This window comes from Mustelus asterias, chromosome 21 (genome assembly GCF_964213995.1).
Source record: "Mustelus asterias chromosome 21, sMusAst1.hap1.1, whole genome shotgun sequence".
Classification (NCBI taxonomy): Eukaryota; Metazoa; Chordata; class Chondrichthyes; order Carcharhiniformes; family Triakidae; genus Mustelus; species Mustelus asterias.
Genome location: NC_135821.1, coordinates 5,124,951 through 5,149,584, shown reverse-complemented (window position 1 = coordinate 5,149,584; position 24,634 = coordinate 5,124,951). Strand labels below are relative to the sequence as shown.

At 48.6% G+C, this 24,634-nt stretch overlaps 1 protein-coding gene across 2 annotated transcripts in view; it reads right to left on the bottom strand.

The window, feature by feature from the left end:
* The window catches only part of LOC144509045 (receptor-type tyrosine-protein phosphatase H-like), a 105,303-nt gene that overhangs the window by 22,469 nt on the left and 58,200 nt on the right, over nt 1-24,634 (bottom strand). The window contains exons 10-15 of one of the 2 annotated variants that reach the window (XM_078237326.1): nt 17,987-18,259; nt 16,367-16,639; nt 10,265-10,358; nt 7,463-7,516; nt 4,867-4,948; nt 4,530-4,620 (exon numbers count right to left, since the gene is read on the bottom strand). In XM_078237326.1, the coding sequence (XP_078093452.1) occupies nt 4,530-4,620; nt 4,867-4,948; nt 7,463-7,516; nt 10,265-10,358; nt 16,367-16,639; nt 17,987-18,259 (867 nt within the window). The remainder of the gene's footprint in view (nt 1-4,529; nt 4,621-4,866; nt 4,949-7,462; nt 7,517-10,264; nt 10,359-16,366; nt 16,640-17,986; nt 18,260-24,634) is intronic. The other variant, XM_078237327.1, reaches the window with a different exon arrangement.

The window sequence follows — 24,634 nt, the reverse complement described above, 5'->3', positions numbered from 1 at the left end:
CAGTTTGCCCTATTTCCGTAGACTCCATGCCCATTTCCTCAGTAAATACGGATGCAAAAAACCCATTTAGTATCTCCCCCATCTCTTTTCGTTCCATACACAGTCTACCACTCTGGTCTTCAAGAGGACCAATTTTATCCCTCATTATCCTTTTGCTCCTAACATACCTATAGAAGCTCTTTGGATTTTCCTTCACTCTGTCTGCCAAAGCAACCTCATGTCTTCTTTTAGCCCTCCTGATTTCCCTCTTAAGTAGCTTCTTGCACTTTTTATACTCCTCGAGCATCTGATGTGTTCCTTGCTGCCTGTACATTTCATACAACTCTCTCTTCCTCTTAATCAGTGTTACAATCTCCCTCGAGAACCAAGGTTCCTTATTCCTATTTACTTTGCCTTTAATCCTGACAGGAACATACAAACTCTGCACTCTCAAAATTTCTCCTTTGAAGGCCTCCCACTTTCCATTTACATCCTTACCAGAGAACAGCCTGTGCCAATCCACACTTCCCAGATCCCTTCTCATTTCATCAAATTTGGCCTTTTTCCAGTTCAGAACTTCAACCCGAGGACCAGATCTATCCTTATCCACGATCAGGTTGAAACTAATGGCATTATGATCACTGGATCCAAAGTGTTCCCTCACACTCACATCCATCACCTGCCCTAACTCATTTCCCAATAGGAGATCCAATATCGCATCCTCTCTAGTTGGCACCTCTATATACTGATGTAGAAAATTCTCCTGAACACATTTTACAAACTCTACCCCGTCTAAACCTTTAACAGAATGCGAGTCCCAATCTATATGTGGAAAATTAAAATCCCCTACTATCACAACTTTGTGTTTCTTGCAGTTGTCAGCTATCTCTCCGCTGATTTGCTCCTCCAATTCTCGCTGACTATTGGGTGGTCTATAATACAAGCCCATTAATGTGGTCATACCTTTCCTGTTTCTCAGCTCCACCCATAGGGCCTCTGTAGACAAGCTCCCTAATCTATCCTGCCTGAGTACCGCTGTAACATTTTCCCTGACCAACAACTCATTGGAATTCAGAAAAATGAGGGGAGATCTGAGAGAAACATATAAGATTATGAAGGGGATAGATAAGATAGAAGCAGGGAAGTTGTTTCCACTGGCGGGTGAAACTAGAACTAGGGGGCATGGCCTCAAAATAAGGGGAAGCAGATTTAGGACTGAGTTGAGGAGGAACTTCTTCACCCAAAGGGTTGTGAATCTGTGGAATTCCCTGCTCAGTGAAGCAGTTGAGGCTACCTCATTGAATGTTTTTAAGGCAAGGATGGATAACTTTTTGAATAGCAAAGGAATTAAGGGTTATGGTGAGCGGGCGGGTAAGTGGAGCTGAGTCCACAAAAAGATCAGCCATGATCTTATTGAATGGCGGAGCAGGCTCGAGGGGCCAGGTGGCCTACTCCTGCTCCTAGTTCTTATGTTCTTATGTTATCCGAAACCTAACAACAGGCCCGGGCTGCCTCTCGCGGACATTGTGTCCTATAAACATATGAGGAAGATGGGTGGAGAAAGATTCATTGCGTACTATCCATTCAGTCATAAAGCAGCCTGACCCTCTGCCCCAATCACACATCTCTGAGGAGCAGCAAAACAAAAACGTCTAGGCCAGGACGAAGGCGGTTCATTGGCCCAGTGGTTAGCACTGCTGCCTCGCAGCGCCGGGGACCCGGGTTCGACTCCCGGCTTGGGTCACTGTCTGTGCGGAGTCTGCAGGTTCTCCCCATGTCTGCGTGGGTTTCCTCCGGTTTCCTTCCACAGTCTGAAAAGTGTGTGGGTTAGGTGGATTGGCCATGCTACATTGCCCCTTAGTGTCAGGGGGATTAGCAGGGTAAATATGAGGGGTTACGGGAATAGGGCCTGGGTGGGATTGTGTTCGGTGCAGACTCGATGGGCCGAATGGCCTCCTTCTGCCCTGTAGGGACTTTATGATTCTATTCTATGAAAAGTTCTGGAAAATTCCTATCCGACTCCCCAAATCTCGGGGAAGCAGTGGCCTCATGGGATTGTCACTAGACTAGAATCTAGAGACCCAGCGTAATGTTCTGGAAACCCAGGTTCGAATCCTGCCACAGCAGATAGTGGAATTTGAATTCAGTAAAAAATCTGGAATTAATATTCTACTGATGACCATCAAACCATTGTCGATTGTCGGAAAAACCCATCTGATTCACTAATGTCCTTTAAGGAAGGAAATCTGCCGTCCTTACCTGATCTGGCCTACATGTGACTCCAGAGCCACAGCAATGTGGTTGACTCTCAACTGCCCTCCAAGGACAACTAGGGATGGGCAATAAATGCTGGCCCAGCCAGTGACGCCCACAACACATAAAATTAATTTTAAAATGTGGGTAAAAACATGATCTAGGAAGTAACCATGACAGTGACGGTATGTTACCCAACATCCCATGGGCCATCTGTACACGGTAACGTCAGCTCAGGATCACAGAGCCATTACCGCACAGAACGAGGCCAGTCTGGCCATCAAATCCATTCAGTCTCCCTGGAAAGCAATTCAGTCTATCTCACTGCCTCGCTCTGTCCCCCTCACCCCTGCCTGTTTCCCCCATTTGACCATTCAAATTCCTTTTGGAGCATCTTACTCAGACCCTCTCCCCATAACCCCACACATTTCACATGGCCAATCCACCTAACCCGCACATTTTTGGACTGCGGGAGAAAACCGGAGAATTAGTTTAAACCCTCTCGAAGAGCATTAGCAAATTTCCCCCCCAGGATATTGGTACCCCTCTGGTAGAGGGGTCCCACCTACCCCAGAATGAGCCCCAATTGTCCAGGTATCTGAATCCCTCCCTCCTGCACCATCCCTGTAGCCACGTGTTCAATTGCTCTCTCTCCCTATTCCTCTCCTCACTATCACGTGGCACGGGTAACAAACCAGAGATAACTTTGGAAGGAGTAACAGGATTACAGAGTACTGGGCTAATGATAAGATACTTGGTAGTGTGGATGAACAGAGAGATCTCGGTGTCCATGTGCATAGATCCCTGAAAGTTGGCACCCAGGTTGATAGGGTTGTTAAGAAGGCGTACGGAATGTTAGCTTTTATTGGTAGAGGGATTGAGTTTCGGAGCCAGGCGGTCATGTTGCAGCTGTACAAAACTCTGGTGCGGCCGCACTTGGAGTATTGTGTACAGTTCTGGTCGCCGCATTATAGGAAGGATGTGGATGCATTGGAAAGGGTGCAGAGGAGATTTACTAGGATGTTGTCTGGTATGGTGGGAAGGTCTTATGAGGAAAGGCTGAGGGACTTGAGGTTGTTTTCGTTAGAGAGAAGAAGGTTAAGAGGTGACTTAATAGAGGCATACAAGATGATCAGAGGATTAGATAGGGTGGACAGTGAGAGCCTTTTTCCTCGGATGGTGATAGCTAGCATGAGGGGACATAGCTTTAAATTGAGGGGTGATAGATATAGGACAGATGTCAGAGGTAGGTTCTTCATTCAGAGAGTAGTAAGGGTGTGGAATGCCCTGCCTGCAGCAGTAGTGGACTCACCAACATTAAGAGCATTTAAATGGTCATTGGATAAACATAGAACATAGAGAACATAGAACAGTACAGCACAGAACAGGCCCTTCGGCCCACGATGTTGTGCCGAGCTTTATCTGAAACCAAGATCAAGCTATCTCACTCCCTATCATCCTGGTGTGCTCCATGTGCCTATCCAATAACCGCTTAAACGTTCCTAAAGTGTCTGACTCCACTATCACCACAGGCAGTCCATTCCACACCCCAACCACTCTCTGCATAAAGAACCTACCTCTGATATCCTTCCTATATCTCCCACCACGAACCCTATAGTTATGCCCCCTTGTAATAGCTCCATCCACCCGAGGAAATAGTCTTTGAACGTTCACTCTATCTATCCCCTTCATCATTTTATAAACCTCTATTAAGTCTCCCCTCAGCCTCCTCCGCTCCAGAGAGAACAGCCCTAGCTCCCTCAACCTTTCCTCATAAGACCTACCCTCCAAACCAGGCAGCATCCTGGTAAATCTCCTCTGCACTCCTTCCAGCGCTTCCACATCCTCCTTATCGTGGATGATGGATGATATTGGAATAGTGTAGGTTAGATGGGCTTTAGATTGGTTTCACTGGTCGGCGCAACATCGAGGGCCGAAGGGCCTGTGCTGCACTGTAATGTTCTATGTTCTATGCTAAATTGCCCCTTAGTGTCCCAAGATGTGTAGGTTAGGTGGATTGGCCATGCTAAATTTCCCCTCAGTGTCAGGAAGATTAGCTAGGGTAAATACGTGGGGATAGGGCCTAGGTGGGATTGTCATTAGTGCGGGCTCGATGGGCTGAATGGCCTCCTTCTGCACTGTAGGGATTCTATGATTCAATACAGCATGAACCACACACTGGTCCCAGAGGTCAGTAACCCTGAACAATAACTCTGCTTCTCTCTGTTGCCTGACCCGCTGAGTGTTTCCAGCAGTTCTGGTTCCCAGTTCTGGATTTTAACATCTCGGTTACTCACACGGGAGGACATTGGTGTAGCGATTCTTTCCTTTGTTTTCCATCTGCTGGGCAGCACTCACAGATTGTCCCGTTCCAACCATGCTCAGACTCTGCGGTTCATGAATAGGAGAGGGGGTGATGTCATTGGTCAGCTTCTGGCAAAAGGTTCGACATTCACGGTAATGTTACGATCATTCTCCTCCGGGCTCACTTCAACGGGAGGATGAACCCTGCAGTGTGCTGTCCGCACACTGCGGAACATCAAGACTCACCAATCACAGGGAACGCGAGGCGTTTCCCAGTGCCAAGATTGAACATTGCAAAGTACAAACCCCGTTCCCGACCCTCCTCCGTACCTGATATTCCTCCGCGAAACCAAAATCTGTGTCGGCGTGCTTGCTCTGAAAGTACCCCTCGTACTGACGGACCGGAATTGGCCTGGTAAGCAAAATAGAGTGAGGGTGAAATTACTTCATTGGGTACAGGAGTTGGGACAAGAGAACAAAGAAAAGAACAAAGAAAATTACAGCACAGGAACAGGCCCTTCGGCCCTCCAAGCCTGCACCGACCGTGCTGCCCGACTTAACTAAAACCCCCTATCTTTCCGGGGACCATATCCCTCCATTCCCATCCTATTCATGTATTTGTCAAGACGCCCCTTAAAAGTCACTACCGTATCCGCTTCCACTACCTCCCCCGGCAACGAGTTCCAGGCTCCCACCACCCTCCGTGTAAAAAATCTGCCTCGTACATCTCCTTTAAACATTGCCCCTCGCACCTCAAACCTGTGCCCCCTAGTAATTGACTCTTCCACCCTGGGAAAAAGCTTCTGACTATCCACTCTGTCCATGCCTCTTATAATCTTGTAGACTTCTAGCAGGTCGCCCCTCAACCTCCGTCGTTCCAGTGAGAACAAACCAAGTTTTTCCAACCTCTCCTCATAGCTAATGCCCTCCATACCAGGCGCCATCCTGGTAAATCTTTTCTGTACCCTCTCCGGTAACGTTATGTTACAACTGTGCAAGACATTGGTAAGGCCACATTTAAAGTTAAGTTTATTTATTAGTCACAAGTAAGGCTTACATTAACACTGCAGTTAAGTTAGTGTGAAATTTCCCTAGTCGCCACACTCCGGCGTCTGTTCGGGTACACTGAGGGAGAATTTAGCACGGCCAATGCACCCTAACCAGCACGTCTTTCAGACTGTGGGAGGAAACCGGAGCACCCAGAAGAAATCCACGCAGACATGGGGAGAATGTGCAGACTCCGCACAGACAGTGACCCAAGCCGGGAATCAAACCCGGGTCCTTGGCGCAGTGGGGCAGCAGTACCAACCACTGTGCTGCCCATTTGGAGTACTGCGTGCAATTCTGGTCGCCCTGCTATAGGAAGGATGTTACTAAACTGGAAACTGGGGAGGCGATGGCCTTGTGGTATTATCGCTAGGCTATTAATCCAGAAACTCAGCTAACATTCTGGGGACCCAGGTTCGAATCCTGCCACAGCAGATGGTGGAATTTGAATTCAATAAAATATATCTGGAATTAAGAATCTATTGATGACCATGAAACACATTGTCGATTGTTGAAAAAACCCATCTGGTTCACTAATGTCCCTTTAGGGAAGGAAATCTGCCGTCCTTACCTGGTCTGGCCTACATGTGACTCCAGAGCCACAGCAATGTGGTTGACTCTCAACTGCCCACTGAAATGGCCTAGCAAGCCACTCAGTTCAAGGGGCAATTATGGATGGGCAATAAATGTTGGCCCAGCCAGCGATGTCCATATCCCATGAATGATTTTAAAAAATTAAACTGGAAAGGATGCAAAGGAAAGGATGACACCGGGACCGGAAGGTTTGAATTGTAAGGAGAGGCTGGATAGGTTGGGACTTTTTCCCCTGGAGCGTAGGAGGATGAGGGGTGACCTTATAGACGTTTATAAAATCATAAGTGGCATAGATAGGGCGGATAGCCAAGGTCCTTCCCCAGGGTAGGGGGAGTCCAAAACTAGAGGGCACAGGTTTGAGGTGAGAGGGAAAAGATTTGGAAGGGACCTGAGGGGCACCTTTTCCACACAGAGGGTGGCGCATGTATGGAATGAGCTGGCAGAGGAGGTGGTAGAGGCGGGTACAATTACAACATTGTTAAGACATTTGGACAGGAACATGGATGGGAAAGGTTTAGAGGGATATGGGCCAAACGCAGGCAAATGGGACTAGCTCAGTTTAGGAAACCTGGTCGGCATGGACAAGTTGGGCTGAAGGGCCTGTTTCCATGCTGTATATCTCGATGACTCTATGAGATACTCTTTATAGTTGTCTGATAATGCTGAACACCTGATAAAAGACACACATAGAATCATAGAATCCCTACAGTGCAGAAGGAGGCCATTCAGCCCATTGAGCGTCTACTGACAACAATCCCACCCAGGCCCTATCCCAGTAACCCCACGTATTTACGCTGCTAATCCCCCCAACACTAAGGGTCAATTCAGCATGGCCAATCCTCCTAACCTACACATCTTTGGACTGTGGGAGGAAACCGGAGCACCCGGGGGAAACCCACGCAGACACGGGGAGAACGTGCAAACTCCACACAGACAGTCACCCAAGCCGGGAATCGAACCTGGGTCCCTGGCGCCATGAGGCCGCAGTGCTAACCACTGTGCCACCGTGTCACTCATCAGGACACTGGCAGGAATACTAACTGTAAGAGGAACAACAATTTGTACTTCACGAGAAGAGAGAGCTGATTGACTGGTAAGCAGACTGCGATTGGTAGAGGCGTTGTCATGGAGAAGGCACCAGTTCACTGATGAATGACAGTCAACTGTCAGGGTTTGTAAATATCCAAACTGGGATTGGCTTGACCAATCAGAGTCAACCTGTCCTGAAGGGAGCTGGTGAGGGGACAGGGAAGAGCGAGAAATATCAGGAATTAATTCCACTTACTTGACTTCTTTCGGAATTGCAGTCATTGGTGCAAAGTCTGAAGTTGGCTGTTTTCTGGAACAATAATAGAAGTGTTTACCAGAAGAAAATGTGGCTGAATCTAACTGTAAGCACCTGATTTCATTCCAGCTTCAACATTCAAAGGTCTGCCTGAGAATATCTCCCATATTGAGGGAGCGAAAGGCATTCTTTTTATTACTCATCATTAAGGCCACGTAGTCCTTAATCTACCCATGAGAATATCGGATCGAACATAAAGCTCCCTCTACACTGTCCCCATCAAACACTCCCAGGACAGGCACTGCACGGGATTAGATACAGAGTAAAGCTCCCTCTACACTGTCCCCATCAAACACTCCCAGGCCAGGTACAGCACGGGGTTAGATACAGAGTAAAGCTCCCTCTACACTGTCCCTATCAAACACTCCCAGGACAGGTACAGCACGGGGATAGATACAGAGTAAAGCTCCCTCTACACTGTCCCCATCAAACACCCCCAGGACAGGTACAGCATGGGGTTAGATACAGAGTAAAGCTCCCTCTACACTGTCCCCCATCAAACACTCCCAGGACAGGTACAGCATGGGGTTAGATACAGAGTAAAGCTCCCTCTACACTGTCCCCATCAAACACTCCCAGGACAGGTACAGCACGGGGTTAGATACAGAGTAAAGCTCCCTCTACACTGTCCCCATCAAACACTCCCAGGACAGGCACTGCACGGGATTAGATACAGGGTAAAGCTCCCTCTACACTGTCCCCATCAAACACTCCCAGGCCAGGTACAGCACGGGGTTAGATACAGAGTAAAGCTCCCTCTACACTGTCCCTATCAAACACTCCCAGGACAGGCACTGCACGGGATTAGATACAGGGTAAAGCTCCCTCTACACTGTCCCCATCAAACACCCCCAGGACAGGTACAGCATGGGGTTAGATACAGAGTAAAGCTCCCTCTACACTGTCCCCCATCAAACACTCCCAGGACAGGTACAGCACGGGGTTAGATACAAAGTAAAGCTCCCTCTACACTGTCCCCCATCAAACACTCCCAGGACAGGTACAGCACGGGGTTAGATTCAGAGTAAAGCTCCCTCTACACTGTCCCCCATCAAACACTCTCAGGACAGGTACAGCACGGGGTTCGATACAGAGTAAATCTCCGTCTACAATGTCCCTATCAAACACTCCCTGGGCAGGTACAGGCTGGGGGTTGGATACAGAGTAAAGCTCCCTCTACACTGTCCCCATCAAACACTCCCAGGAGAGGTACAGCATGGGGTTAGATACAGAGTAAAGCTCCCTCTACACTGTCCCCCATCAAAACACTCCCGGGACAGATACAGCACGGGGTTAGATACAGAGTAAAGCTCCCTCTATACTGTCCCCATCAAACACTCCCAGGACAGGTACAGCACGGGGTTAGATACAGAGTAAAGCTCCCTCTATACTGTCCACATCAGACACTTCCAGGACAGGTACAGCACGGGGTTGGATGCAGAGTAAAGCTCCCTCTACACTGTCCCCATGAATCACTCCCAGGACAGACACCTCACGGGGTTAGATGCAAAGTAAAATTCCCTCCACATTGGCTTAATGCTATTCTCATATTCTCCTCCTATACCAACAGGATATCATTCAGCGAACTTGCATCATATCCCTGTACTCAGTTGACAAATGGTCTCAGTTTGGAAGGGATTTTCGATAGTATTGTGCTACAGTTCCACACCCACCAAAAAACTGGATGAAAAATACCCAAAAGGGACGATTTACCACGGCCAATCCACCTAACCTGCACACCTTTGGAGTGTGGGGGAAACCAGAGTGCCCGGAGGAAACCCACGCAGACACGGGGGAGGAGGGGTTTTCCAGCTGCCCTCGCCCCCAAAACCGGAAAACCCCTCACGTAAAGAGTGCCTTTGGTACATTGGCCTTTATAAATCGGAGTATCGAGTATAAAAGTTGGAGTGTTATGGTAAGGTTATATAAGGCATTGGTGAGGCCGAATTTGGAGTATTGTGTACAGTTTTGGTCACCTAGTTACAGGAATGATGTAAATAAGATTGAAAGAGTGCAGAGAAGGTTCACAAGGATGTTGCCGGGACTTGAGAAGCTGAGTTACAGAGAGAGATTGAATAGGTTGGGACTTTATTCCCTGGAGCGTAGAAGATTGAGGGGAGATTTGATAGAGGTGTATAAGATTTTGATGGGTATAGATAGAGTGAATGCAAGCAGGCTTTTTCCGCTGAGGCTAGGGGAGAAAACAACCAGAGGGCATGGGTTAAGGGTGAAAGGAGAAAAGTTTAAAGGGAATATTAGGGGGGGCTTCTTCACGCAGAGAGTGGTGGGAGTGTGGAATGAGCTGCCGGATAAAGTGGTAAATTTTAACATTTAAGAAAAACTTGGACGGGTTCATGGATGAGAGGGGTGTGGAGGGATATGGTCCAAGTGCAGGTCAGTGGGACTAGGCATAAAATGGTTCGGCACAGACAAGAAGGGCCAAAAGGCCTGTTTCTGATCTGTAATTTTCTATGGTTCTATGGAGGTCAATGGACCGTTGCATGGTTCCCCCCTCCCCACCCCACCCCACCCTCTACGACTCGGGTGGCGGGGGGAACGGGAAAATTCCCTCCTATGGAGAACGTGCAAGCTCCACACAGACCCAAGGCCGGAATCGAACCCGGGTCCCTGGCGCTGCGAGGTAGCCGTGTCCCATCTCCTTCGGAATGCAATGCATTTGGAAACAGTGTTTGATTCCTGAAGGGCAGAGGTGTTGGAAACATTTCTTTCAAAACCACTTACGTCCATGGTACCCGCTTGGTCAAGATGAAATACAGCAGAAAACCAATCAGGATTAGACCCAGGAATGAGCCTATGACTGCTCCAATGATAATGGCTGCACAGAATACAGAGATTTTGGATAGTTAGTCTGAAGGAAATGTAATAACTCGCAGCGACTCAATATGGAACTAAAGGATTTATTGATAAGAAGAACTATCTACATGAAGGTTCAACAGCATACCCAATACAGGTCTACTCCTCAACAACACCCTGATTCCAACTGAAGCCCTCTAGCCTCTGGACTGCTCACCCTCACTCCCAGTTGGCCCATATTCATAACCTCTCACTCAATTGGCCCACGAAGAATTGCCGCCTTAAAGGAGCCATGCTACTGTAATGACTTTACCGAGGCCTATGATGGTGGCCTGTTGGAGTATGAGCTCCCTGATTGGAGTAATGATTGGAGTATGAGCTCCCTGAATTAGGTAATGATTGGAGTATGAGTTCCCTGATTGAGGTAATGATTGGAGTATGAGCTCCCTGATTGAGGTAATGATTGGAGTATGAGCTCCCTGATTGAAGTAATGATTGGAGTATGAGCTCCGTGAATTAGGTAATGATTGGAGTGTGAACTCCCTGATTGAGGTAATGATTGGAGTATGAGCTCCCTGAATTAGGTAATGATTGGAGTATGAGCTCACTGATTGAAGTAATGATTGGAGCATGAGCTCCCTGATTGAGGTAATGATTGGAAGTATGAGCTCCCTGATTGAGGTAATGATTGGAGTATGAGCTCCCTGAATTAGGTAATGATTGGAGTATGAGCTCCCTGATTGAGGTAATGATTGGAGTATGAGCTCCCTGATTGAGGTAATGATTGGACTATGAGCTCCCTGATTGAGGTAATGATTGGAGTATGAGCTCCCTGATTGAAGTAATGATTGGAGTATGAGCTCCCTGATTGAGGTAATGATTGGAGTATGAGCTCCCTGATTGAGGTAATGATTGGAGTATGAGCTTCCTGATTGAGGTAATGATTGGAGTATGAGCTCCTTGATTGAGGTAATCATTGGAGTATGAGCTCCCTGATTGAGGTAATGATTGGAGTGTGAGATCCCTGATTGAGGTAATGATTGGAGTGTGAACTCCCTGAATGAGGTAATGATTGGAGTATGAGCTCCCTGATTGAGGTAGTGATTGGAGTATGAGCTCCCTGATTGAGGTAATGATTGCTTGCCCAATGAGGGACTCTCAGCTGTGTATATATTGAGGAGCATCAGGGCTACTGACTCTGGATTCTGATTTTCTACCTGAATCACTCTTTGGAGTGGAATTGAGTTTGTAAATAGAGGGAATCTGGTGAAGGGACACCGGCCTGTGAGGAGTTATTTCAGCTACCACAGGAAGGCACCCAGCAATTGTTTGTCATATAGACCTCGGCAAGCAAGGCCAGACAATAAATATTGGCCAGGACACAGGGGAGAGCTCCCCATTTCCTCTTTGAAATAGTGCCCTGTGATCCTCCAGGTCCAGCTGAGGGATATTGGTCTAAAATATCATCTGAAAGATGGCACCAGAATCAATGGCAGGAGCACAATTTCACAGCAAGTGGGCTTGGGCAATATGGGTCAAATATAAATTATTTTTAATTGTTCATCAGATGTGGGCATCACTGGCAAGGCCAACATTTGTTGCCCATCCACAGTTCCACTTGAGCTGAGTAGCTTCCCAGGCCTTTTACAAGTTTACACAAGGTATGTTGCAGTTGTTCTGGAGTCACATGTAGGCCAGACTGGGTAAGCATGGCAGAGGTTAGCACTGCTGCCTCACAGCGCCAGGGACCTGGGTTCAATTCCAGCCTTGCGTGACTGTGTGCAGTTTGCACATTTTCCCCATGTCTGCGTGGGTTTCCTCCGGTTGCTCCGGTTTCCTCTCACACTCCAAAGATATGAAGGTTAGGTGGATTGGCCATGCTAAATTGCCCCTTAGTGTCCAAAGATGTGTAGGTTAGGTGGATTGGACATGGTAAAGTGCCCTTTAGTGCCCAAAGATGTGCAGGTTAGGGGGATTGGCCGTGCTAAGTTAACCCTTAGTGTTCAAAGATGTGCAGGTTAGGTGGATTGGCCATGCTAAGTTGCCTCTTAGTGTCCAAAGGTGTGTAGATTAGGTGGATTGGCTGTGCTAAATTGCCCCTTAGTGTCCAAAGGTGTGTAGGTCAGGTGGATTGGCCATGCTAATTTGCCCCATAGTAACCAAAGATGTGTAACTTAGGTGAATTGGCCATGCTAAGTTGTCCCTTGGTATCCAAAGATGTGCAGGTTAGGTGGATTGGCCATGCTAAATTGCCCCTTAGTGTCCAATGATATGCAGGTTTGGTGGATTGGCCATGCTAAATTGCCCCTTAGTGTCCAATGATATGCAGGTTTGGTGGATTGGCCGTGGTAAATTGCCCCTTAGTGTCTAAGGACGTGCAGGTTAGATGGATTGGCCATGCTAAATTGCCCCTTCGTGTCTAAGGATATGTAGGTAGGGTGGATTGGCCATGGTAAAAATGTATGGGGTTACTGGGATAGGGTGGAGGGGGGGCCTGGATGGGATGCGCTTAAGGAGGGGCTTAGTTATGAGGAGAGATTGGGTAAACTGGGGTTGTTCTCCCTGGAAAGACGGAGGATGAGGGGAGACTTAATAGAGGTGTATAAAATTATGAAAGGCATAGATAGGGTGAACGGTGGGAAGCTTTTCCCCAGGTCGGTGGTGACGTTCACGAGGGGTCATAGGTTCAAGGTGAAGGGGGGGAGGTTTAACACAGATATCAGAAGGACATATTTTACACAGAGGGTGGTGGGGGCCTGGAATGCGCTGCCAGGCAAGGTGGTGGAGACGGACACACTGGGAACATTTAAGACTTATCTAGACAGCCATATGAACGGAGTGGGAATGGAGGGATACAAAAGAATGGTCTAGTTTGGACCAGGGAGCGGCACGGGCTTGGAGGGCCGAAGGGCCTGTTCCTGTGCTGTATTGTTCTTTGTTCTTTGAGAGTGCACTCTCAATGGGCCGAATGTCCTCTTTCTGCACTGTCTGGATTCTATGGTTATATTTCATTCCCGACAGGGAATTAGTGAACCAGATGTTTTTAAAATGACAATTGTCATGGTTACCATGCTTTCAATTCTACATTTAAAAAAAATTATGAATGTTTTTTCTTAATTAAATTTAAATTCCATCAGCTGCTGTGGTGGGATTTGAACCCATTGTCCCCAGAGCGTTAGGCTGGGACTCTGAATTACTCGTCCAGTGAGATTCATCTCCTGTTGCAAAAGGGAATGAAAATCTCACCCCTGTGGCAGTTAGACCAACAGCCCCATTGGTGTAAAGAAGAGGAAACCTGGAGCCAATCATTCTTCCTTTCCTCTTCAATATACTCTTACAAACAGGCGTAGGCCATTCAGCCCCTCAAGCCTGCTCCGCCAGTCAATAAGATCTTGGCTCTTCAGTGGCCTAACTCACAGAATCATAGAATCAAAGAATCTACACTGCAGAAGGAGGCCATTTGGCCCATCTGGTCTGCACCAAAAACAATCCCACCCAGATCCTGTCCTATCCCTGTCATCCCACATAGCCACCCTCCCAATTCCCCTGGCATTCAGGGGCAATCTAGCACGGCCAATTAACCTAACCCGCACATCTTTGGAGTGTGGGAGGAAACCGGAGCACCCGGAGGAAACCCACGCAGACATGGGGAGGACGTGCAGACTCTGCACGGACAGTCATCCGAAGCTGGAACCTACCCTAGGGCCATATCCCTTGCTATCTCTGCTCAATAAAACTGTGTCTATCTCAGACATAAACCTAACAATTGAACCAGCATCCACCGCTGTTTGAGGAAGAGAGTTCCAAACCTCCCCCACTCTCTGCGTGTAGAAGTGTTTCTAACATCTCTCCTGAATGGCTTGGCCCTAATTTTTAGATTACGGCCCCTAGTTCTAGAGCCTTATCCACCCTGTCCTTCCCTGTAAATATTTTGTAGACCTCTATCAGATCTCCCCTCAACAAAGAACAAAGAACAGTACAGCACAGGAACAGGCCCTTCGGCCCTCCAAGCCTGTGCCACTCACGTTTACCTATCTAAACCAACTGCCTATATCCCTCCATTCCCCGTCTGTTCATGTGCCTATCAGGATAAGTCTTAAATGTCGCTAACGTAACTGCCTCATCCACCTCACTTTCCAGTGCATTCCAGGCCCCCACCACCCTCTGTGTAAAAACTTCCCCCGCACATCTCCACTGAACCTTTCCCCCCTTATCTTGAACTTGTGCCCCCTTGTAATTGTCATTTCTGCCCTGGGAAAAAGCTTCCAACTGTTCACTCTACCTATACTCCTCATAATTTTATAAACTTCTATCAGGTCGCCCCCTCAGCCTCCGTCTATCCAGGGAGAACAATCCCTGGATAGACGGATTCAATTTCTCCTCATAGCTAATACCCTCCATACCAGGCAACATCCTGGTAAACCTTTTCTGTACTCTCTCCAAAGCCTCCATGTCCTTCTGATAGTGTGGTGACCAGAATTGGACACAGTATTCCAAATGTGGCCTGCTCATGGCCTACTGGTCAACCTTCTGAATTCGAGAGAATAAAAGCCTAATTTGTCTAATCTCTCATTGTAACTTAGTCCATGAAGCCCAGGTGTCATTCTTGTAAACCTGTATTGAACTTTCTCCAGGGCTAAGATCATCCTTCCTAAAGTGTGGTGCCCATACCTGCTCACAGAACTCTAAGTAGGTTCTAACTAGTGTTTTGTACAACTTCAGCGTAACATCTGCATCCCTATACTCCAGCCCTTTAGGTATGAAGGCCAGCACCCGGGAGATATTGATCCTTATTGGGGCACAACAGACAGGGCAACACGGTGGCACAGTGGTTAGCAACAAAGGACAAAGTCCAGCACAGGAACAGGCCCTTCGGCCCTCCAAGCCTGTGCTGATCATGATGCCCTCACTAAACTAAAAAAACACCTTCTGCCCTTACTCAGTCCGTGTCCCTCTATTCTCTCCCTATTCACGTACCCATCCAGATGCCTCTTAAATGTTGCTAATGTGCCTGCTTCCACCACCTCCTCTGGCAGCGCGTTCCAGGCACCCACCACTCTCTGCGTGAAAAACTTCCCCCACACATCTCCCTTAAACCTTCCCTCTCTCCCCTTGAACCTGTGCCCCCTGTGTAATTGACACTTTCACCCTGGGAAAAAAGCCTCTGACTCTCCACCCTGTCTCTGCCTCTCATAATTTTGTAGATCTCTACCAGGTCTCCCCTCAGCCTCTGTGTTTCCAGTGAAAACAATCCCAGTTTATCCAACCTCTCCTCATAGTCAACACCCTCGAGACCAGGCAACATCCTGGTTAAACTTCTTTACACTCTCTCCAAAGCTTCCACGTTCTTCTGGTCGTGTGGTTAACACTGCAGCCTCACAGCGCCAGGGACGCGGGTTCGATTCCCGGCTTGGGTCATTGTCTGTGCGGAGTCTGCACGTTCTCCCCGTGTCTGCGTGGGTTTCCTCCGGGTGCTCCGGTTTCCTCCCACAGCCCGAAAGACGTGCTGGTTAGGGTGCATTGGCTGTGCTAAACTCTCTCTCAGTGTTACCCGAACAGGTGCCGGAGTGTGGCGACTAGGGAATTTTTAAGTTTATTTATTAGTCACAAGTAAGGCTTACATTAACACTGCAATGAAGTTACTGTGCATGGTGGAACAGTGGTTAGCACTGCTGCCTCACAGCACCAGGGACCCGGGTTTGAATCCTGGCCTGGGTCACTGTCTGTGCGGAGTCTGCACATTCTCCCCGTGTCTGCGTGGGTTTCCTCCGGGTGCTCCGGTTTTCTCCCACAGCCTGAAAGATGTGCTGGTTAGATGCATTGGCCATCTCTCGGTGTACCCGAACAGGCGCCGGAGTGTGGCGACTAGGGGATTTTCACAGTAACTTCATGTAAGCCCACTTGTGATACTAATAAGTAAACTTTAGATCCATCTGGCTTGGCCACTCTGTGAGAAGAGGCCAGCAGGGTCGCAACAGACACACACACGTGTATGTACAGAGGAGAAACATTGAGATTCCGAATACTTACGTGTTGAATTAGTCTGACAGTGCACAGGCACCCCCTCACTGTAATCGTGGCCCGTTTGTGTTTCAACGTGGACTGTGTATTTACGTGCAGGCTGTAAGCTGTTGATTATCACGGTGTCCTTGTCCTCACTGATGGTCTGAGTTGACTGCAAATGCGTTCCGTCGTACACGGCGATGTTAAATCCGGTGAAGTTTCCCATTGGATTGGACCATTCCACCAGGATCTTGTAGCCTGTGACCCAGGCACATTGGATGTTGAAGACGGTTCCAGGAACTGTTAAAAGAGACGGAGAGATTAGGCTGAGCTGTGTCCCGACTTTGGTGATGATGGGAGTTACATTTGAATAATATCATGGCGCGGGGTGAAGCTCACAACAGGGGCAATGATAATCAAATCGACAAAACTCCAACGGCAAAAGAAAGAATAATGTCCACACAAAAGATAGGGGCGGTTGGCCGGGGGGGGGGGGGGGGGGTTAGTGGTGTAGGTTAGAAGTGGGACTGAGAGCATGCATGCTGGAGGGGGCAATGAGAGAGAGAGAGAGAGAAAGGGAAAGAGAAGGGGCAGAGAGAGACAAGGGGAGAGAGAGGGGGGAGAGAAAGAGAGAGGGGGGAGAGAAAGAGAGAGAGGGGAGAGAGAGAGTGAGGGGGAGAGAGAGAGAAAACGGGAGAGAGAGGGGGTGAGAGAGAGAGAGAGGGGGGAGAGAGAGAGAAAACGGGAGAGAGAGGGGGTGAGAGAGAGAGAGAGGGGTAGAGATAGAGAGGGGGAGAAAGAGAGGGGGAGAGAGAGGGGGAGAGAGAAAAGGGGAGAGAGGGGGTGAGAGAGAGAGGGGTAGAGATAGAGAGGGGGAGAAAGAGAGGGGGAGAGAGAGGGGGAGAGAGAGAGAAGGGGAGAGAGAGAGGGGGAGAGAGAGAGAGGGGGTGGGGGAGAAAGAGAGAGGGGGGTGTGAAAGAGAGGGGGGGAGAGAAAGAGGGGGAGAGAGAGTGGGGGGCGGGGGGTAGAGAGGGGGAGAGAGGGGAGAGAGAGAGGGGCGAAGAGAGAGAGAGAGGGAGAGAGCGAGAGGGTGGGGGGAGAGAGAGGGGGGAGGGAGAGAGAGGGGAGAGAGAGAGAGAGAGGGGGGAGAGAGAGAGAGAGAGGGGGAGAGAGAGAGGGAGAGAGCGAGAGAGCGGGGGGAGAGAGAGAGAGAGAGGGGGGAGAGAGAGACGAGTGGGTGGGAGAGGGCAAGAGAAAAAGGAGCAAGAAAGAAATGGGGATGAGAGAAAGGGGTTGACAGAGAAAGGGGGCAGGGGCCAAAGAGGGGGGGTGAGAAAGAAGGTTGGACGAGGGGAGGGTAAGAGGGAGGGAGATGGGAGTGGAATGGGTGTGAGGGGGTGGGGGGGGGTGAGAGGGACAAGAGGGCGGGACAAGATGAGGGTAGAGGAAGAGCAGAGAGGGGTGGGGGAGAGGGGCAGGATATATTCTGTCCAGAACGGCGCAGAAAGTTTTCCACACGCTGGTATGAAGCTGTAGGGGCAGCGAGAGAGAGCGCCCTCAGGACAGGAAGTCGCTGGGTGGGTGGGTGATTAAGTAAGTCGCTGTCCATTGGCACAGTCACTTTAACTCTTGCAGAGCGCTACTTACCCGTGGCAGCTCTCAGACTCTGAGCTACGCTCGTGGTGTTCTCTGGCGTGACTGACTCCACCCGCAGCTTATATTGTACCCCAGGGACAAGGGATCCCATTTGGATTTGGGTCATTCCTGGTGGGGTGGTTTTAGTTGCAGTCAAGTTCGAGTTCTCAACATTGACCTTGTATGTGTAGTCCGAGGCTCTGATATCATGGGACGCGTTCCACCGTAACGTCAGAGTGTTTGCTGTCCTGTTGGTCAGAGTCAGATCGGTGACTGGAGAAGGGTCTGTGGACAAATAGGCAGAGACAGAGAGAGAGTTAATTAGTGCAAAACCGCCTCTGATCTATAGATTGCACAGGAGACTCGCTCTGCAACGTGACAGCAAGAACACGGCACATAAACACACAAAGACACACACACACCGACACACACTCACACACACAGACACACACTCACACACACAGACACACACTCACACACACAGACACACACTCACACACACACAGACACACACTCACACACACAGACACACACTCACACACACAGACACACACTCACACACACACAGACACACACTCACACACACAGACACACACTCACACACACAGACACACACTCACACACACACAGACACACACTCACACACACAGACACACACTCACACACACAGACACACACTCACACACACACAGACACACACTCACACACACAGACACACACTCACACACACAGACACACACTCACACACACAGACACACACTCACACACACAGACACACACTCACACACACAGACACACACTCACACACACACAGACACACACTCACACACACAGACACACACTCACACACACAGACACACACTCACACACACACCGACACACACTCACACACACAGACACACACTCACACACACAGACACACACTCACACACACACAGACACACACTCACACACACAGACACACACTCACACACACAGACACACACTCACACACACAGACACACACTCACACACACACTCACACAGACACACATACACACAAACAGACACATTCACACACACACAGACACACACACAGACACACACACACACACAGACACACACTCATACACACACAGACACACATACACACAAACAGACACATTCACACACACACAGACACACACACACAGACACACACAGACACACACTCATACACAGACACACACACACAGACACACATACACACAAACAGACACATTCACACACAGACACACACACACACACAGACACACACACACAGAAACACACACAGACACGCACTCTCACACACACACACACATACAGACACACATATACAGACACACACACACACACACAGAAACACACACAGACACACACTCACACACACACACAGGCACATACACACACACACATACACACACACAGACACACACAGACACATACACACACATACACACACACATACACACACACACAGACACACACATACACACACACAGACACATACACACACATATACACACACACGCACAGACACACACACAGACACACACACACAGACACATACACACACACACACTCACACATGCACACACAGACACATACACACACATACACACACACACAGACACATACACACACACACACACTCACACACACAGACACACACACAGACATGCACACACACACACAGACACACACAGACACACACAGACACGCACACACAGACACATACGCATACAGATACACACACACAGACACACACTCACACACAGACACACACACACACACAGACACACACACAGACACACACACAGAAACACACAGACACATACACGCACACACACACAGACACATACACACACATACACACACACATACACACACACACAGACACATACACAGACACACACACACAGACACATACACACACATACACACACAGACACACAGACACACACACACACATACACACACAGACACACACACATACACACACAGACACACACTCACACAGACACACACACAGACACACACACTCACACACACAGACACATACTCACACAGACACACACACAGATACATACACACACATACACACACACATACACACACATAAACACACACACAGACACACACACACACTGACACACACACAGACACACACACAGACACACACACACACAGACACGCACACACATGCACACACACACACAGACACGCACACACACAGACACATACACACACAGATACACAGATACGCACACACACAGACACAGACAGACACACACACTCACACACACACACACAGACACATACACACACATACACACACACACGCATACACACAGGCACACACACAGACACACACACATACACACACACACAGAGACACACATACACACACCGAGACACATACACACACATACACACACACATACACACTCACACAGACACACATACACACACACACACACATACACACACAGACACACACACACATACACACACATACACACACACACACAGACACATACACACACATACCCACACACATACACACACACACACACACACACACACAGACACGCACACACAGACACGCACACACATGCACAAACACACACAGACACGCACATACACACAGACACATACACACACAGATACACAGATACGCACACACACAGTCACACACTCACACACAGACACACACTCACACATACACACACACACTCACTCTCACACACACACATATACACACAGACATGCACTCACACTCACACACACACATACACACACACACAGACACGCGCACACACTCACACACACACACAGACGCACACACACACACACAGACACACACACATACAGACATGCACTCACACACACACTCACACAGACACACACACATATAGACACACACACACACAGACGCACACACATACACACACACACACAGACACGCACACACACACACTCACACACAGACACACACACACAGACAGACACACACAGACACGCACACATACAGACACGCACACACACACAGACACACACACATATAGACACACACAAACAGACATACACACACACACAGACACACACAGACACACATACACACACACACACACAGACGCACACAGACACACACACAGACACACACTCACACACACACATAGACACAGACACACACAGACACACATACACACACACTCACACACACAGACACATACACACACATACATATACACACACGCACTCACACACACACACATCCCAGTCCGACTCTGGGAGTAACTGATCCCAGTCTGACTCTGGGAGTAACTGATCCCAGTCTGACTCTGGGAGTGACTGATCCCAGTCTTACTCTGGGAGTGACTGATCCCAGTTTGACTCTGGGAGTGACTGATCCCAGTCTGGCTCTGGGAGTGACTGATCCCAGTCTGAATCTGGTAGTGACTGATCCCATTCTGACTCTGGGAGTGACTGATCCCAGTCTGACTCTGGGAGTGACTGATCCCAGTCTGAATCTGGGAGTGACTGATCCCATTCTGACTTTGGGAGTGACTGATCCCAGTCTGAATCTGGGAGTGACTGATCCCAGTCTGAATCTGGGAGTGACTGATCCCAGTCTGAATCTGGGAGTGACTGATCCCACACACGCACTCACACACACAGATACATATACACACACACACACTTACATACACACACATACATATACACACACACACACAGACATACACACACACGCAAAACACACACATATACACACACACACTCACACACACAGACATACACACACACGCAAAACACACACACACACATATACACACTCACAGACTCACATACAGACACGCACACACACAGACACGCACTCTCACACACACTCACACAGACACACACACATATAGACACACACACACACAGACACACACATACACACACACACAGACACGCACACTCACACACAGACACAGACACACAGACAGACACACACACACACAGACACGCACACATACAGACACACACAGACACACACACATATAGACACACACACACAGACACACACACACGCACACACACACAGACACAGACACACACAGACACACACTCACACACACACATAGACACACACAGACACACATACACACACACACAGACACACACACACACACACAGACACACACACACACATACATATACACACACGCACTCACACACACACACATCCCAGTCCGACTCTGGGAGTAACTGATCCCAGTCTGACTCTGGGAGTAACTGATCCCAGTCTGACTCTGGGAGTGACTGATCCCAGTCTGACTCTGGGAGTGACTGATCCCAGTCTGACTCTGGGAGTGACTGATCCCAGTCTGAATCTGGGAGTGACTGATCCCATTCTGACTCTGGGAGTGACTGATCCCAGTCTGAATCTGGGAGTGACTGATCCCATTCTGACTCTGGGAGTGACTGATCCCAGTCTGACTCTGGGAGTGACTGATCCCAGTCTGACTCTGGGAGTGACTGATCCCAGTCTGACTCTGGGAGTGACTGATCCCAGTCTGACTCTGGGAGTGACTGATCCCATAGAACATAGAACATAGAACATTACAGCGCAGAACAGGCCCTTCGGCCCACGATGTTGCACCGACCAGTTAAAAAAAAATAAAATAAACTGTGACCCTCCAACCTAAACCAATTTCTTTTCGTCCATGAACCTATCTACGGATTTCTTAAACGCCCCCAAACTAGGCGCATTTACTACTGATGCTGGCAGGGCATTCCAATCCCTCACCACCCTCTGGGTAAAGAACCTACCCCTGACATCGGTTCTATAACTACCCCCCCTCAATTTAAAGCCATGCCCCCTCGTGCTGGATTTCTCCATCAGAGGAAAAAGGCTATCACTATCCACCCTATCTAAACCTCTAATCATCTTATATGTTTCAATAAGATCCCCTCTTAGCCGCCGCCTTTCCAGCGAAAACAATCCCAAATCCCTCAGCCTCTCCTCATAGGATCTCCCCTCCATACCAGGCAACATCCTGGTAAACCTCCTCTGCACCCTCTCCAAAGCCTCCACATCCTTCCTGTAATGTGGGGACCAGAACTGCACACAGTACTCCAAGTGCGGCCGCACCAGAGTTGTGTACAGTTGCAACATAACGCTACGACTCCTAAATTCAATCCCCCTACCAATAAACGCCAAGACACCATATGCCTTCTTAACAACCTTATCTACTTGATTCCCAACTTTCAGGGATCTATGCACACATACACCTAGATCCCTCTGCTCCTCCACACTATTCAAAGTCCTCCCGTTAGCCCTATACTCAACACATCTGTTATTCCTACCAAAGTGAATTACCTCACACTTCTCCGCATTAAACTCCATCCGCCACCTCTCGGCCCAACTTTGCAACCTGTCTAAGTCTTCCTGCAAACTACGACACCCTTCCTCACTGTCTACCACACCACCGACTTTGGTGTCATCAGCAAATTTGCTAATCCACCCAACTATACCCTCATCCAGATCATTAATAAATATTACAAACAGCAGTGGCCCCAAAACAGATCCCTGAGGTACACCACTTGTAACCGCACTCCATGATGAATATTTACTATCAACCACCACCCTCTGTTTCCTATCCGCTAGCCAATTCCTGATCCAATTTCCTAGATCACCCCCAATCCCATACATCTGCATTTTCTGCAGAAGCCTACCATGGTGAACCTTATCAAACGCCTTACTAAAATCCATATATACCACGTCCACTGCCTTGCCCCCATCCACCTCCTTGGTCATTTTCTCAAAAAACTCAATAAGGTTAGTAAGGCACGACCTACCTGCCACAAAACCATGCTGACTATCACCTATCAATTCATTACTCTCCAAATAACTATAAATCCTATCCCTTATAATTTTTTCCAACATCTTGCCGACAACAGAAGTGAGACTCACCGGTCTATAATTCCCGGGGAAGTCTCTGTTCCCCTTCTTAAACAATGGGACAACATTCGCTAACCTCCCAGTCTGAATCTGGGAGTGACTGATCCCAGTCTGAATCTGGGAGTGACTGATCCCAGTCTGAATCTGGGAGTGACTGATCCCATTCTGACTCTGGGAGTGACTGATCCCAGTTTGACTCTGGGAGTGACTGATCCCAGTCTGACTCTGGGAGTGACTGATCCCAGTCTGACTCTGGGAGTGACTGATCCCATTCTGACTTTGGGAGTGACTGATCCCAGTCTGACTCTGGGAGTGACTGATCCCAGTCTGAATCTGGGAGTGACTGATCCCAGTCTGACTCTGGGAGTGACTGATCCCAGTCTGAATCTGGGAGTGACTGATCCCAGTCTGAATCTGGGAATGACTGATCCCAGTCTGAATCTGGGAGTGACTGATCCCAGTCTGAATCTGGGAGTGACTGATCCCAGTCTGACTCTGGGAGTGACTGATCCCACACACGCACTCACACACACAGATACACATACACACACACATATACACACACACACTCACATGCATATACACTTGCACACATATACACATATACACACTCACACTCTCACACACACATCTCTAGACAATTGTCAAGAAGGCAGACAATATTTGATCAGGTTTTTAAAATTATATTCTTTTATGGAATGTGGGTA